This window comes from Hemiscyllium ocellatum, chromosome 24 (genome assembly GCF_020745735.1).
Source record: "Hemiscyllium ocellatum isolate sHemOce1 chromosome 24, sHemOce1.pat.X.cur, whole genome shotgun sequence".
Classification (NCBI taxonomy): domain Eukaryota; kingdom Metazoa; phylum Chordata; class Chondrichthyes; order Orectolobiformes; family Hemiscylliidae; genus Hemiscyllium; species Hemiscyllium ocellatum.
In genome coordinates, this window is record NC_083424.1 from 43,355,828 (window position 1) to 43,370,596 (window position 14,769).

At 41.8% G+C, this 14,769-nt stretch overlaps 1 protein-coding gene across 1 annotated transcript in view; it reads right to left on the reverse strand.

Moving 5' to 3' along the window:
- Positions 1-7,437: 7,437 nt before the first annotated feature.
- Positions 7,438-14,769, reverse strand: part of hnf1a (HNF1 homeobox a) — a 204,353-nt gene continuing 197,021 nt past the window's right edge. The window contains exon 10 of the mRNA XM_060844157.1: positions 7,438-7,550. Within this exon, the coding sequence (XP_060700140.1) occupies positions 7,438-7,550 (113 nt within the window). The remainder of the gene's footprint in view (positions 7,551-14,769) is intronic.

Sequence of the window (14,769 nt, forward strand, 5' to 3'; positions counted from 1 at the left end):
GATGGCTTGGTGTCATGGTTTTTAGGAGAACATAGAATCATAGAATTCCTACAGTGTGGAAGCAGGCCATTCAGCCCAAGTCCACACTGACCATCTCAAGAGCATCTCACAGGATCCCTTACCCTATCACTGTAACCCTGCATTTCTCAAGGCTAGCCCATACATGGGCAATTTAGCATGGTCAATGCACCTAACCTACACATCAAGTCATAGAGTCATATAGTATGGAAACAGACCCTTTGGTCCAACCAGTCCATGCTGAACATAATCCCAAATTAAACCAGTCTCACCTGCCTGCTCCTGGCCCATATCCCTCCAAACCTTTCCTCTTCATGTACTTATCCAAATGTCTTTTAAATGTTATAATTGTCCCCACATCCACCACTTCCTCAGGAAGTTCATTCCACATGCGAACCACTCTCTGCCTCTTATGTCTTTTTTAAATCTCTCTCCTCTCACCTTAAAAATGTGTCTCTTAGTCTTAAAATACCCCTTCCTAGGGAAAAGACAACTCCCATTAACTCTATCTATACCTCTCATTATTTTATAAACTTTTATTAGATCGCCTCTCAACCTCCTATCATCCAGTTAAAACATTCCCAGCCTTTCTTTACAACTCAAACCTTCCATATCCTGCAACATCCTGGTGAATCTCTTCTGAACCCTCTCCAGCTTCTTCTACCTGGGCGAGCAGAGCTGGACACAGTAATCCAGGAGAGGCCTCACCAGTGTCCTGTACAACCTCAACATCACTTCCCAACTCCTATACTCAAGAGACATCTTTGGACTATGGGAGGAAATACATGCAGGCACAGGGAGAATGTGCAAGCTCCATACAGAAAGTCACCCAAGGGTGGGATTGAACCCGGGTCCCTAGTACTGTAAGGCAGCAATACTAAGCATTGAGCCACCCATGTGGACTGTTAGCATGTCATCTCCATGTTTTACAGGTCTGTTCATTAAACAATTAACAGTGATACTCTTGTCAGCCAGTTTGATGCAAATGTTAATTTTGAACCTGAAAGTGTGCTGCAAGATCAGAGAGAGGTGGGTTAGAGCAAGTGAGTGAAACTAAAGCACTGAGTTGGCTGATTTCTTGCTGATTGTTCCCACTGTAAAGATCTAGAGAGGATAAGAGGTTCTCAGTGAAAATTGGTGGAGGCAGGGAAAGAGTTTGGTGTGCACAATGAAGAGGGTGCAGAGTTGAGGGTGATGGAATAATGTCATCATTATATCAATCTAGAAGATCACTGAGTTGGAACACAGCAAGGGACAAACCTTCTCTGAACACTTATATTTAGGACCAGAGAGGGAAAGATCAGATGGGTTAAAACACAGTGAAGAATAAAACAGGAAAGACAGATAGAGTCACAGGGATGTACAGCATGGAAACAGACCCTTTGGTCCAGTCCATCCATGCCGACCAGATATCCCAACTCAATCTAGTTCCACCTGCCAGCACCCAGCCCATATCCCTCCAAACCCTTCCAATTCTTATACCCATCCAAATGTCTCTTTAATGTTGCAATTGTACCAGCCTCCACCACTTCCTCTGGCAGCTCATTTCATACATGTACCACCCTCTGTGTGAAAAAGTTGCCCCTTAGGTCTCTTTTGTATCTTTTCACTCTCACCCTAAACCTATGCCCTCTAGTTCTGGACTCCCTGACCCCAGGGAAAAGACTTTGTCTATTTACCCTATCCATGCCCTTCATAATTTTGTAAATCTCTGTATAAGGTCACCTCTCAGCCTTCGATGCTCCAGGGAAAACAGCCCCAGTCTGTTCAGCCTCTCCCGATAGCTCAAATCCTCCAACCCTGGCAACATCCTTTTAAATCTTTTCTGAACCCTTTCAAGCTTCACAACATCTTTCTGATAGGAAGGAGACCAGAATTGCATGCAATATTCCAACAGTGGCCTAACCAATGTCCTGTACAGTCACAAGATGACCTCCCAACTCCTGTACTCAATACTCTGACCAATAAAGGAAAGCATACCAAATGCCTTCTTCACTATCTTATCTACCTGCAACTCCACTTTCAAGGAGCTATGAACCTGCACTCCAAGGTCTCTTTGTTCAGCAACACTCCCTAGGACCTTAACATTAAGTCTATACGTCCTGCTAAGATTTGCTTTCCCAAAATGCAGCACCTCGCATTTATCTGAATTAAACTCCATCTGCCACTTCTCAGCCCATTGGCCCATCTGGTCAAGATCCTGTTGTAATCTGAGGTAACCATCTTCGCTGTCCACTACATCTCCAATTTTGGTGTCATCTGCAAACTTACTAACTGTATCTCTTATGTTCGCATCCAAATCATTTATGTAAATGACAAAATGTAGAGGACCCAGCACCGATCCTTGTGGCACTTCACTGGTCACAGGCCTCCAGTCTGAAAAACAGCCCTCCACCACCACCCTCCTCTGTCTTCTATCTTTGAGCCAGTTCTGTATCCAAATGGCTAGTTCTCCCGGTATTCAAGGAGATCTAACCTTGTTAATCAGTCTCCCATGGGGAACGTTGTTGAACGCCTTACTGAAGTCCATATAGGTCACATCTAATGCTCTGCCCTCATCAATCCTCTTTGTTACTTCCTCAAAAAACTCAATCAAGTTTGTGAGACATGATTTCCCACTCAAAAAGCCATGTTGACTATCCCAAATCAATCCTTGCCTTTCCAAATACATGTACATCCTGTCCCTCAGGATTCCCTCCAACAAATTGCCCACCACCGAGGTCAGGCTCACTGGTCTATAGTTCCCTGGCTTCTCCTTACCACCCTTCTTAAACAGTGGCACCACGTTAGCCAACCTCCAGTCTTCCGGCACCTCACCTGTGACTATTGATGATACAAATATCTCAACAAGAGACCCAGCAATCACTTCTCTAGCTTCCCACAGACCTGATCAGGTCCTGGGGATTTATCCACCTTTACCCATTTCAAGACATCCAGCAGTTCCTCCTCTGTAATATGAATATTTTACAAGATGTCACCAACTATTTCCCTATAGTCTATATCTTCGATATCCTTTTCTACAGTAAAGACTGATGCAAAATACTCATTTAACATCTCCCCCATTTTCTGCGGCTCCACACAAAGGCCGCCTTGCTGATCTTTGAGGGGTCCAATTCCCTCCCTAGTTACCCTTTTGTTCTTTATGTATTTGTAAAAACTCTTCGGATTTTCCTTAATTCTATTTGCCAAAGCTCTATCATGACCCCTTTTTGCCTCATGATTTCCCTCTCAAGTATACTCCTACTTATGTTATACTCTTCTAAGGATTCACTCGATCTATCCTGTCTGTACCTGACTCATGCTCCCTTCTTTTTCTTCACCAAACCCTCAATTTCTTTAGTCATCCAGCATTCCCTATACCTACCAGCCTTCCCTTTCACCCTGACAGGAATATACTTTCTCTGGATTCTCGATATCTAATTTCTGAAGCTTCCCATTTTCCAGCCGGTGTGGGAGGGATGTGATGTGGAAGTAAGGTGTGGGAAAGCTGAAGGTCTTGAAGCGTTTTTGAAGCTCATAGTCCTTGACGCCTGAATGGAAGTGATAAAGTTTCTTATTAAAGCACTAGGTAAGATAAAGCATGAACTGAATGTGAGAGTTAGAAGAGAGAGTTGAAGAGAAACATTTTCACATCCAAAAGACACCATACTTCATTTTTACAAAGAAAGATACTTAGGAAGGAAAGGGTGCACAGACCAAATAAATGCCCTGTTTGATTGCTGGTCAGCAGTGTGTTTGCTGCCCTGAGTCCAGCTTTAATTGGCCTTAATGCTTGTAAGTGGTGAAGTTAAAGCATAGTCAGATTACCTACTCTGATCACAGTGCTGTAGATCTCCTTCCTGTGTCCTTGATCAGTGTGTTCTAGGCCTAATTAGAAAGCAGGACCTACTAGATCATAGGCTAGGGAATAAGGAGGGTTACATGGATAGGTGTTGGCCAATTGGCCTACTCCTGTTCCTAATTTTAATTTTTTTTTGTTTCTAAATGCATAAAATCCCAACGAGAGCACCAAAATGAGCAGTTTGCTTGACTGCCTGCTAGTCAGGACAAAAGCAGTTCACACCAGGTTTCATTAGGAACAGAAAAATGTCTATTTATTGCAATACACTTAACTTTAACAACAGCAGAAAAAAGAAATGATTTCCAATCTACTACTGTGTACCTTAAACTATTTCCCTACAAACACACGAATGCATACATATTCAATCACGATTGAGACAGACAGAAGACAGACAGTTTAACATAGAAACTATGGATAGAAAAAAGAAACAGAGGAAACAAAATCCTGAAGACCACGTCCAAACGGCAAAATGGAAACTTACTTTTGCACAGTCCTTTTTATTTTTGTAATGATCATACCTGTTCTCTAAGGGGGATGAGTGTTCTTCAATGCGATGTATGATCAGGTGGACTTAGGTCTTTTCTTGTTTAATGATTTTTTTTAAGCTTTCTAGATTTTTATTACTTTCTTCCTGCGGGGATGGGGGCAAGGAGAGAGGAGGGGAGAGAGAGAGAGAGAGAGAGATGCCTCCCATGTTCAGGCTCTGGATGTTTTTCTCTGCTGTTCCTGACACTTAAAGCTTTTTAAACACTCCACAGGGCAAGTTATCAGACAGTTGTTGTGGATTAGTGGTGCTGGAAGAGCACAGCAGTTCAGGAAGCATCCAAGGAGCAGCAAAGTCGACGTTTCAGGCAAAAGCCTTTCATCAGGAATAAAGGCAGAGAGCCTGAAGCATGGAGAGATAAGCTAGAAGAGGGTGGGGGTGGGGAGAAAGAAGCATAGAGTACAGTAGGTGAGTGGGGGAGGGGATGAAGGTGATAGGTCAGGGAGGAAGAGCTTCAGGACAGAGGAAATGACCTGGGAGTTGCAGTGGGAGAGGGATTCCCTGAGATTCTTGTAGAAAGAGGAGGAAAACTTCTTCAAGCCAGGCTTCCTTTCAAGAGGATTCGCAGTAGGGTTAAAATCAACTAGGTAAAAACAATGACTGCAGATGCTGGAAACCAGATTCTGGATTAGTGGTGCTGGAAGAGCACAGCAGTTCAGGCAGCATCCGAGGAACAATAAAATCGATGTTTCTGGCAAAAGCCCTTCATCAGGAATAAAGACAGAGAGCCTGAAGCATGGAGAGATAAACTAGAGGAGGGTGGGGGTGGGGAGAAAGTAGCCTATCAGACAGTTGTTGTCAGGCAGAATTTCCTTAACATAAAAGTAATGACCACATAACCTTGAATTCTGCCTCTCTCCACTTCAAAGAGCAATGTTATGTTGTAATCTCTAAACATTTGCAGCATTTTATGTATAAGTTGTAAAAACTCTCTTTGGGTTAGAGCAGTGCAACTTCCAATTCAGTTTCCAGTTCCAAAAAAGTAAACTATGTTGTCTCTTAAAATACAAAAGCAGAGAAGTTATGCTGAGCCTTCATCTAACTCAGATCAGGCCCAAGCTAGAATACTAAACCCAGTTCTAGACACCACACTTTAAGAGGGATGTGAGGTCCTTAAAAGGATACAGAAGCAATCTATCATAATTTTTTTTTAGTGATGAGGGTTTTTAGCTACAAGTTTGGTTTTCTAAGTTGGGGTTATTTCTTTTAGAGTAAAAGAGGTTGAAGGGCACTTTGATAGAAGCACAAAATTGTGACCAATTTGGACAATGTAGAGAAGGAAAATGTTTTCCAATTAACTGATATTACTAGGACTAAGGGACACAGATTTATGTTTTTGAGTCAGGGAACGTTACGACAAACTGTGAGTAGTCATGACCTGGAACTGCATGTCCACAAGAAACAGAAAATAGCAATGATTTCAAAAGAAATTAGACGAGCTTTTGAATGTATTGAACTGGGGAGTGAGACTGATTTGATTGTCCCACAGAGGGATGGCATAGCCTCGATGGGCTGAATTGCCTTCTTCAATGCTGCAAATGACTGTAACTCCAAATGAATGTGTGGGTGTTGGATTGAGAAAACAGAACAGAGCTTGGCTGTGGTACTCCCTTCACTTAATTTGACTGGCAATGCTACTTGGCTCAGGTATGGAAGATCAGGCAGCAGGAAAATTTCCAGCTCCTCGGGTGCTGCCTGACCTGCTGTGCTTTTCCAGCAACACACTCTCAACTCTGATCTCCAGCATCTGCAGACATCACTATCTCCTCAGGTATGGAAGGGTTGACATCATCTGGGGAGAAAAACCTTTGTTTCAAGATGGTGCTGACACAAGGAGACTCTTTGTGAGCTCTCTACAGCAGATCTTATTCTCACATTCTTCGCAATCATTCTTGCTTTTATGCACCTTCTTTGCAGCCATAACTTTGTATTCCTTGCTCAGTTCAATCACCCTATGATCTTTTTATGGTATGATTTGCCAGCACTGCAAGCAAAGCAAAACTTTTCACTGTACTTAGGTGCATATGACAATAATAAGTCAAATCAAATCAAATGAAAGGTGCAAAACTATAGAGACCTGGAGCACTGCCAGATATATCCCCACTGAACTGTAATTTACCCATCTGACCCCACACTTGGAGATGTGTTCCACCCATAAGCTACATTTGAATTGGTCATCCAGAGAGTCAACGGTTACATTTTCCAAGCACCAGCAATTCTGACTGCTGTCTTTCACTATCCAGAGATAGTCAGGCTTCAGTAAGTCAAGTAAAATTCAGAGGGTTGTTGTGGACTTGTTAGGCGAAATGACCTGTTTCTATACTGTAGGGAATCTAATCTATAACACATATATTTCACAACAGGAGGTACAATTGAAGAAAAAGACATCCATAGCTTTTGGCAATAATATAAACTAAATGAACTTTAATACTGTTAGTGTGTAAATTTTGAGTGAAAAGACAGTTTACAAAGTGAGTTGCAGTGACATTTCGCAATTTGTTAGTTAAATATTTCAATCCAATTTTTACAATCAGCAGGGTAAGGGGAGAAAAAAGTAAATACATTTTTATTAAATCAGGAAAAGATATTTCAAAATCAGAGTTTCAATTTTATCATATTGATTTAATTCACATGGATAAAATAACAGCAAAATATGCAGATTTAAAATTGATGCTGCCAAATATATTTAGAGTATCACATTATTGGGAATATCTGGGGAAGGCCAGGCACAATTACAGTTTCACCTGTAATTCTCCAACCACGGAGCTCCCAGTCCCTTCCACCTTAAGCAACACTTGGATTAGACACATGATTTGAGGATTTTCATTAAACATATTGCACATCAATATCTCTCAAAATAAAGTAATTCTACTGTTAAAAATATGCAAGTAAGTACCTCCTTCATAAAATGTTCATGGCTTTTATTAACAACCAACTGCCCTAAGTACAGCTTAACCCCTGTTGCTTTCTCTCTCCCAGTGGCTAGATCCAGACCTAAAGCTTGTTACAAGGTAGTCTGCTTTGGTTGGCAAGATTACGGTGCAGTGGAGGACATCTGTGGCGAGATGAAGGTCTCAATGCTGCTTTGACTCGGTGACAGGAGGTGGCCATCCGCTGGCTGTGTGTTTTGATACATGACCAGACTACCTGAGGAAATTGAGAGTGAAGAAGCAAAAGGTAATTGTCACAATGCTGACATTCATTCAAAACATTCTCTATGCCTGTCTCCCAGCAGCTTCAAGTGAAGACTCTAGGAAAGATTATTGTGTTCAGTTTGTCAGGACAATGAAGATTCCTGGCACTCTATCAAATCTGCTTGACACACCACCTGGAGGGCAAGAGGCCACCAAAAGTATCTTTTGCCCCCTGTCTGTTGAGGTAGTATAGTGGTGATGTCATTGGACCTAGTAATCCAGAATCCTAGGCTAATGTTCTGATGACATCGTTTCAAATCCCACCATGGCAGATGAACTCGAGTTCAATGAAAATTCTACAATTTAAGAAAAAAATGCAATCAATGTTGTAAATATCTGTCCAGTTCGCTAACGATCTTCAGAGAAGGAAATCTGCCATCCTTACCTGGTCAGGCCTACGTGTAACTCCAGATGTACAGGAATGCAGTGGAATCATAACTGCTACTGGGCAATAAATGCTGGCCTAGCCAGCAACACCCACATCTCATGTACAAATGAAAAAATATTACTCCAACAATCCCTGAGAAATCCCTTTAATTTCATTTTCAGGACAGGGAGAAGGATAGTGCAGACATTAAGTGTCAAAATGGGGGAACATAGACTGAGAGCAGCTACTTGCAGGTATGTCCACATTTGGAAAGTGGCAGTCTTTTTAAAGTAATATAGTGAGAATTCAGGGCCAGTGTATTCCACCAAAGGCAGCAAGTCCACGGAACTCTGGATGGCAAGGAATATTGCAATTTTGATAAGGAAAAAAAATTAAGCATATGTCAGGTACAGTGCATTAAAAACGGGGGAGGCTGTTCAGCAGGGGAAAGAGATGCTGTGAAATATTTTTGGCAGACAGGATCAAGGAAGACCCTATGGTATTTTATAAGTATATTAAAAGTAAGAGGATTACGAGGGAAAAAGTGGGGCCTATTAGAGACCAAAGGGTTAACTTATGTATAGAAGCAGAGAACATGGGTGAGGTCTTAAATACGTACTTCTCATTTGCATTATAGTCAGGGATATCATTTAGGATGATGAAGTCCTAGAACATTTTAACGTTAATAAGGAGGGGGGTATTAAATATTTAAGCAGGCATAAAGGTGCATAAATATTTAATCTTCGAGGAGAAAGTGAGGACTGCAGATGCTGGAGATCAAAGCTGAAAATGTGTTGCTGGAAAAGTGCAGCAGGTCAGGCAGCATCTAAGGAACAGGAGAATTGACGTTTCAGGCATGAGCCCTTCTTTAGGAATGAGGAAAGTGTGCCCAGCAGGCTAAGATAAAAGGTAGGGAGGAGGGACTGGGGGAGGGGCGTTGGAAATATGATAGGTGGAAGGAGGTCAAGGTGAGGGTGATAGGCCGGAGTGGGGGTGGGGTCGGAGAGGTCAGGAAGAAGATTGCAGATTAGGAAGGTGGTGCTGAGTTCGAGGGATTCGACTGAGACAAGGTGGGGGGAGGAGAAGTGAGGAAACTGGAGAAATCTGAGTTCATCCCTTATGGTTGGAGGGTTCCTAGTCGGAAAATGAGGTGCTCTTCCTCCAGCCGTCATGTTGCTATGGTCTGGCGATGGAAGAGTCCAAGGACCTGCATGTCATTGGTGGAGTGGGAGGGGGAGTGGGAGTTGAAGTGTTGAGCCACGGGGTGGTTGGGTTGGTTGGCTCGGGTGTCCCAGAGGCTTGATGCGATGTATCCCCGGCTGCTATGGGAGGTAAGGGAGATGATTGCTGGGGCCCTGGCGGACATATGTAGCACTCTGTCGGCCACAGGTGAAATGCCAGATGACTGGAGAATAGATAATATGGTTCCTTTGTTCAAGAAAGGCAGCAGGCCAGGTAATTACAGACCAGTTAGTCTGATGTCAGTGGTAGACAAATTATTGAAAAAGTTCTGAGGGACAGGATTAATTAACACTCAAAAAGGCAAGGATTGATCAGGGATAGTCAGTACAGGTTGGTTAGAGGATGATATTATTTCATTTAGTTGAGTTATTTGAGAAATACATTGATGAGTGTAGTGCAGTTGATATGGTTTACATGGACTTCAGTAAGATCTTTGACAAGGTCCCAGTTGGAAGATTGGTTCAAAAGGTAAGAGACCGTGGGTCCAAGACAAGCTGGCAAAACGGATAGAAAATTGGCAAAGGGTGATGGGTGGAGGGAATTTTTCATCATTGGAAGCCTGGAATCAGCAGGCTACCACAGGGATCAGTGCTGGCACCCTTGCTGTTTGTTATGTACATTAACCACATGGATGGTATAATTAATAAGTTTACAGATGAAATGAAAATTGGTGGTGTTGTTGATACTGAGCAGGATACAGGCTACAGTCAGATATTGATCAGCTGGTAAATTAAGCAGAGCAATGGAGGGTGGACTTTAATCCTGATCATGTGAGGTGATACATTTTGAGAGCTCTAATAAGAGAAGGATATGCAACAATGAATCATAAGTCTCTCGGGAGTAATGAGGAGCAAAGGGACCTTAATGTGTAGGTGCACCAATCCTTGAAAGTGTCAGCACTGGTAGATGTGGTGAAGAAGGCACACAGATACTTGCTTTCTTTAGCCAGAGCTTAGAATATAGGAGCTAGGAAGTCTTGTTACAACTTTATAAAACATACATTAGACCTCAGAAGGAATACTATGTGCACCACACTATTGGAAAGATGTGATTGAACTGGAGAGGGTGCAGAGGAGATTCATCAAGATGTTGCCTGGGATCATAAGTCTCAGCTATGAGGAGAAACTGGATAGGCTGTGTTTGCTTTCCTTGGAGCAGAGAAGGCTGAGGGGGGAATCTGATTGAATGTACAGGATTATGTGAGGCATAGACAGAATAGATTACGAGAATCTCTTCCCCATAACAGACAGTTGAAGACCAGAGGGTACAAGTTGAAAATGAGGGGTAAGTGGTTTACATGAGATCTGAGAATTTGTTTTCACCCAGAGGGAGGCAGGAATATGGAATGTGCTGCTTGGGAGGATGGAGGGAGTTAAACTTGCAAAATTTAAGAAGCATTTGGATGAGCACTTAAAATGCAGGGAACAGTAGGCTATGGACCAAGTGCAGGTAAATGGGATTAACATAGCTTGGTGTTTGTCAGTCAGCATAGACAAGGTGGACTGAACAGCTTGTTTCAATGGTGTATTACTCTATGACTGACTTCTGCTATGTTATTTGATGTCAATCACGCTATGGAAAACTGCTATAAAAATCACGCTATAGAAAATTGCTAATAGAAAATCGCTAAACCCATTCAGTAGAAAGTTCGCATTATCCAAACAACATCCAAAATTTGTCAATCACGTTATAGCCAATTCGCGCTGACGAAACATGCGTTGTAACAGAATGGTCTGTAAGTCACATTGTGATAATGATGGAATGAATTGCATGCTCGTGCCATACTCAAAAATATAGTTAATTTCCTTTGTGAATTTGTGGATTAAAACATAATTCTTTTTCGACTGGTCAGCTTTTTCCTGGGATTGTCATATTGAACCCTACAGCAGTCGCTGTAAATATTGTTCGCAAATGAACAATCAGTGGAATAAAGATTGGGTGAAAAGACATGAAACTTTAAATTATAGAGTAGCGAGATAAAGCATCAAGTCTAAAAATGTCAAACATGTCAAGAGCTATAATATTAATTAATGCTTAAATTAATCTACACACCAATAGTTAGACATAGTGGTTAATTATAAAAGATTATTTCTTGAAAGCCATTCATCGAAAGGTTAAGCTAAATGGCCAGTAGGCTGCAGATTGGAGTTAGCCTTGAGGGTATTAGTCATGACTGGGACAGCTTGCATGCTTTTGGAAGAGACAGGAAAGGAACAGTCATTCAACCTTCCTACTGCTTATCCACTATTGCACACCCAGGCCTGGAAACGCTGGCTTTGGATGGAGACAATATGTGGGTCAGGCTGGATTCCCACCAAAGTTCAATACCGACTTGACTCACGATAGAAAATCAGAGCTGTGGTTAAAAAGCCCCTGGTCGCCGTGGATGAGTACTTTTCAATGATTCAGAGCTTCATGACAGAATTTTAAACTGATGTTTTTGTGTAAGAGAAAGGAAGAGGAAAAGGTGTGAAAGAGCCTTTTACATTTGGCCTGTCCAATGTTTTTACTTTTTGGGTAACATTATACTGTTCGTTACTAATATTAGCAAGGAGAACAGTCTGTAGTTATAATGATGTTTGAACACAAGCTGAGCAAAGAGATAAGACCTAGTTAAGAGCATTCAGTCACACAGCGTTCAGCAGCTGCACTGATCAATTGGGAATTGAATTTAACAAAGTAGATCTGCTTTTAAATAGTAAAGTGATGAACGTTGTGTATACGTTAAGCATTCATCTGAGTTAACATTACTTCAGTTATTTTAGGTTGTAGAAAATATAAAGGATTTAATCCTCAGCTACTGAACATATATTATGATTCATTTAAATTGAGGGTAACTTCTCTATTAATTTCTGCTCCCTCTCCAAGTCTGTTTGATACGTCTGTCTGACCTGATGGCAGGATTTTGCCAGTATCTTTCAGAAATAGTGCTGGGGGCTGGGTGCCGTACAAAGTTATCTGTCATTTCCCTTCTCTGCCTATGTCCAAGCTACACTCAGCTACAGTCAAGGACTCAGTGGGTGTGAGAGACCCACGTGCAAGTCCACCATTCCGGGAGGATGATGCAGAGGTGCTGGTGTTGGACTGGGGTGGACAAAGTCAGAAGACACACAACACTAGGTTGTAGTCCAACAGGTTTATTTAAAATCGCAAGCTTTGAAGGCACTGACAAAGGAGCAGCGCTCTAATAGCTTGTGATTTCAAATAAACCTGTTGGACGATAACCTGGTGTTATGTGACTTCTGATTCTGGGAGAAGGCAGAAGATCACAAAGATTAAATGGCTTGGTGATTTACAGGAGTGGGGCCTAAGGGCTGGTCCTGGTCTGAACCCAGCCTTTAAAAACTGTCTAATCTGATACAATAAATTTTCCAATTACCTGGTCCTGCCCCTATGCCCCACTTACGAGGATTGCATATTGGAAAGTTACATGACTTTCTGTTCATTTTATATCCATCAGAACAACCAGAAAATTTCTTCTAATTAATATAAATTGAGATGACACTGTTGCTTTTATTTCACTCAGGATGGTTATTCCTGCTTGCATTTCACATTCGACAACAAATCTTCAGGTTCAAACTGAAGTTCACGACATGTACAGGACGAATAAATAATAGAAATTGCTTGTTAATGGATTGGGTTAGACAGAAGGATGAGGAAAATCGACATTTCAGGCAAAAGCCCTTCATCGGGAATGATTCATTCCTGATGAAGAGCTTTTGCCGGAAACATCGATTTTCCTGCTCCTTGGATGCTGCCTGACCAGCACCACTCTAATCTAGACTCTGATCTCCAGCATCTGCAGTCCTCACTTTTGCCTTAGAGAGAAGGATGACAGCCTTGTACCAGAAGGGTGCAGCATTACGCTTTGCATTCAGTCGTTAAAGATGTGTGACTTGAAAAATAACGTATAATTCACAGATTACCTACTTCGTGACAATAGGGACCCCTGACAATACTAGCTCTGCTGTAGATTATCGGTCAAAACTGCATCTTCTTTATTTATGTAATCTCAGGTCCTGTGGTTACTGCGAGGGTAGGTTTGCATAGCGTTTGCAATGTCACTTCATGAAGGGCACAGAATAAAGCTTTTCTCCCACGTGGTATAATGTAGCAAATGAATTTGTGAGGATCTTGTCTTCTCTGTAATCCAAACTAAATTGTAAACATGTTGCTCTTGATACGTGAACATTTGCACTTGAAATGCCAAGAACTTCAGTAATATATTTACAACATTGGTCAAATGATTGATTTATTGTGAGCTAAATTTTCAACTTGCCATCCTAGTCCATCATGAAAAGGGATTTCCATGGATTTTGATTGATAAAATGCCTCTCAAAACAATCAAGCTATTGCTTGAAGAAGGTAACCATAGAAGGATATGACGTGAGGGATGGAGAATGGGAACACACTCAGTGGTTTATGTGTGAAAAGCCACAATTTCATCTGCTAAGAACCTCACTTGCCTTCACGGTGTGAATGGCCATCAGACTAAGGAAGTACTTGGGTGTCTTTGTATTGGAATAGTTAAGTCATTTTAGTCAGCAGTGTGGAAATTATCACCAAAATTCATCAACCTCAGACACAATTCAACATAAAAAGTTTTGATTGGCTGCAGAGAGCACACTAAATTGCCACTTAGTCACTCATTCTAACAAGTCAGTTTAAATGTCAGAAGAATCAAGGCATAGATCAGCATAGAATCATAGAATCCCTATAGTATGGAAGCAGGCCGTTCAGCCCATTGAGTCCACATTGACCTTTCGAAGAGTATCCCACCCAACCTCCCCCCACCCCTCTGTCCGTGTAACCCTGCATTTCCCGTCGCTAATCCACCTGGCCTGCACATCTCTGGACACTATGGGCAATTTAGCATGGCCAATCCACCTAACCTGCACCTCTTTGGACTGTGGGAAGAAACTGGAGCAGCAGTTGGAAACCCACTCAGACATGAGGAGAATGTAACAATTGCACATCCCCAATTTCCTTTCCCCAACATGCGCAATCCTTCAGCCCTTTAGCATCAAACTCTGAACCTCTCTGTCTAACTCTCACTTTTTTAATGTGTTCACTTGCCCCATATCTCCTTATCTGCCTTGGTGTCAAATTTTGTCTGTGTTCAATTGAGCATGTAACCATATGGTTTGAACAACAGTCTATCCATTGTAAATACGAACCATTTATTTGTCTAAGTGGGTCCATTTAATTCCTCATTACTCATTATCTGCTGGATTCTAGCCAAAATAAATGTCTTGAAGTGGACTAACCTTTCATGTCCTTGAAGAAATTAGTTTGTACATGATAAAGCTCTTGTAATTCAGTGTGGAAAATCTTTGCTGATGCCTCACAAATGTATTCAATAAGAAGGGGAGCTGTACAGATCAGATTGAAACTCAGAGCTGAGCTGAGTTGGCAAGGTTTCTGTTATCCTGATGGACTTTAGCTACTGTCTCTGTGATGTATTACTGAAAGCAGTGGGTGCAACATCATCTGTGTTAATGGTGGTGAGGATGGACATTAAACCTTGTTCTAAATACGTCTATCAAGCAGTGGTCATGCTGTG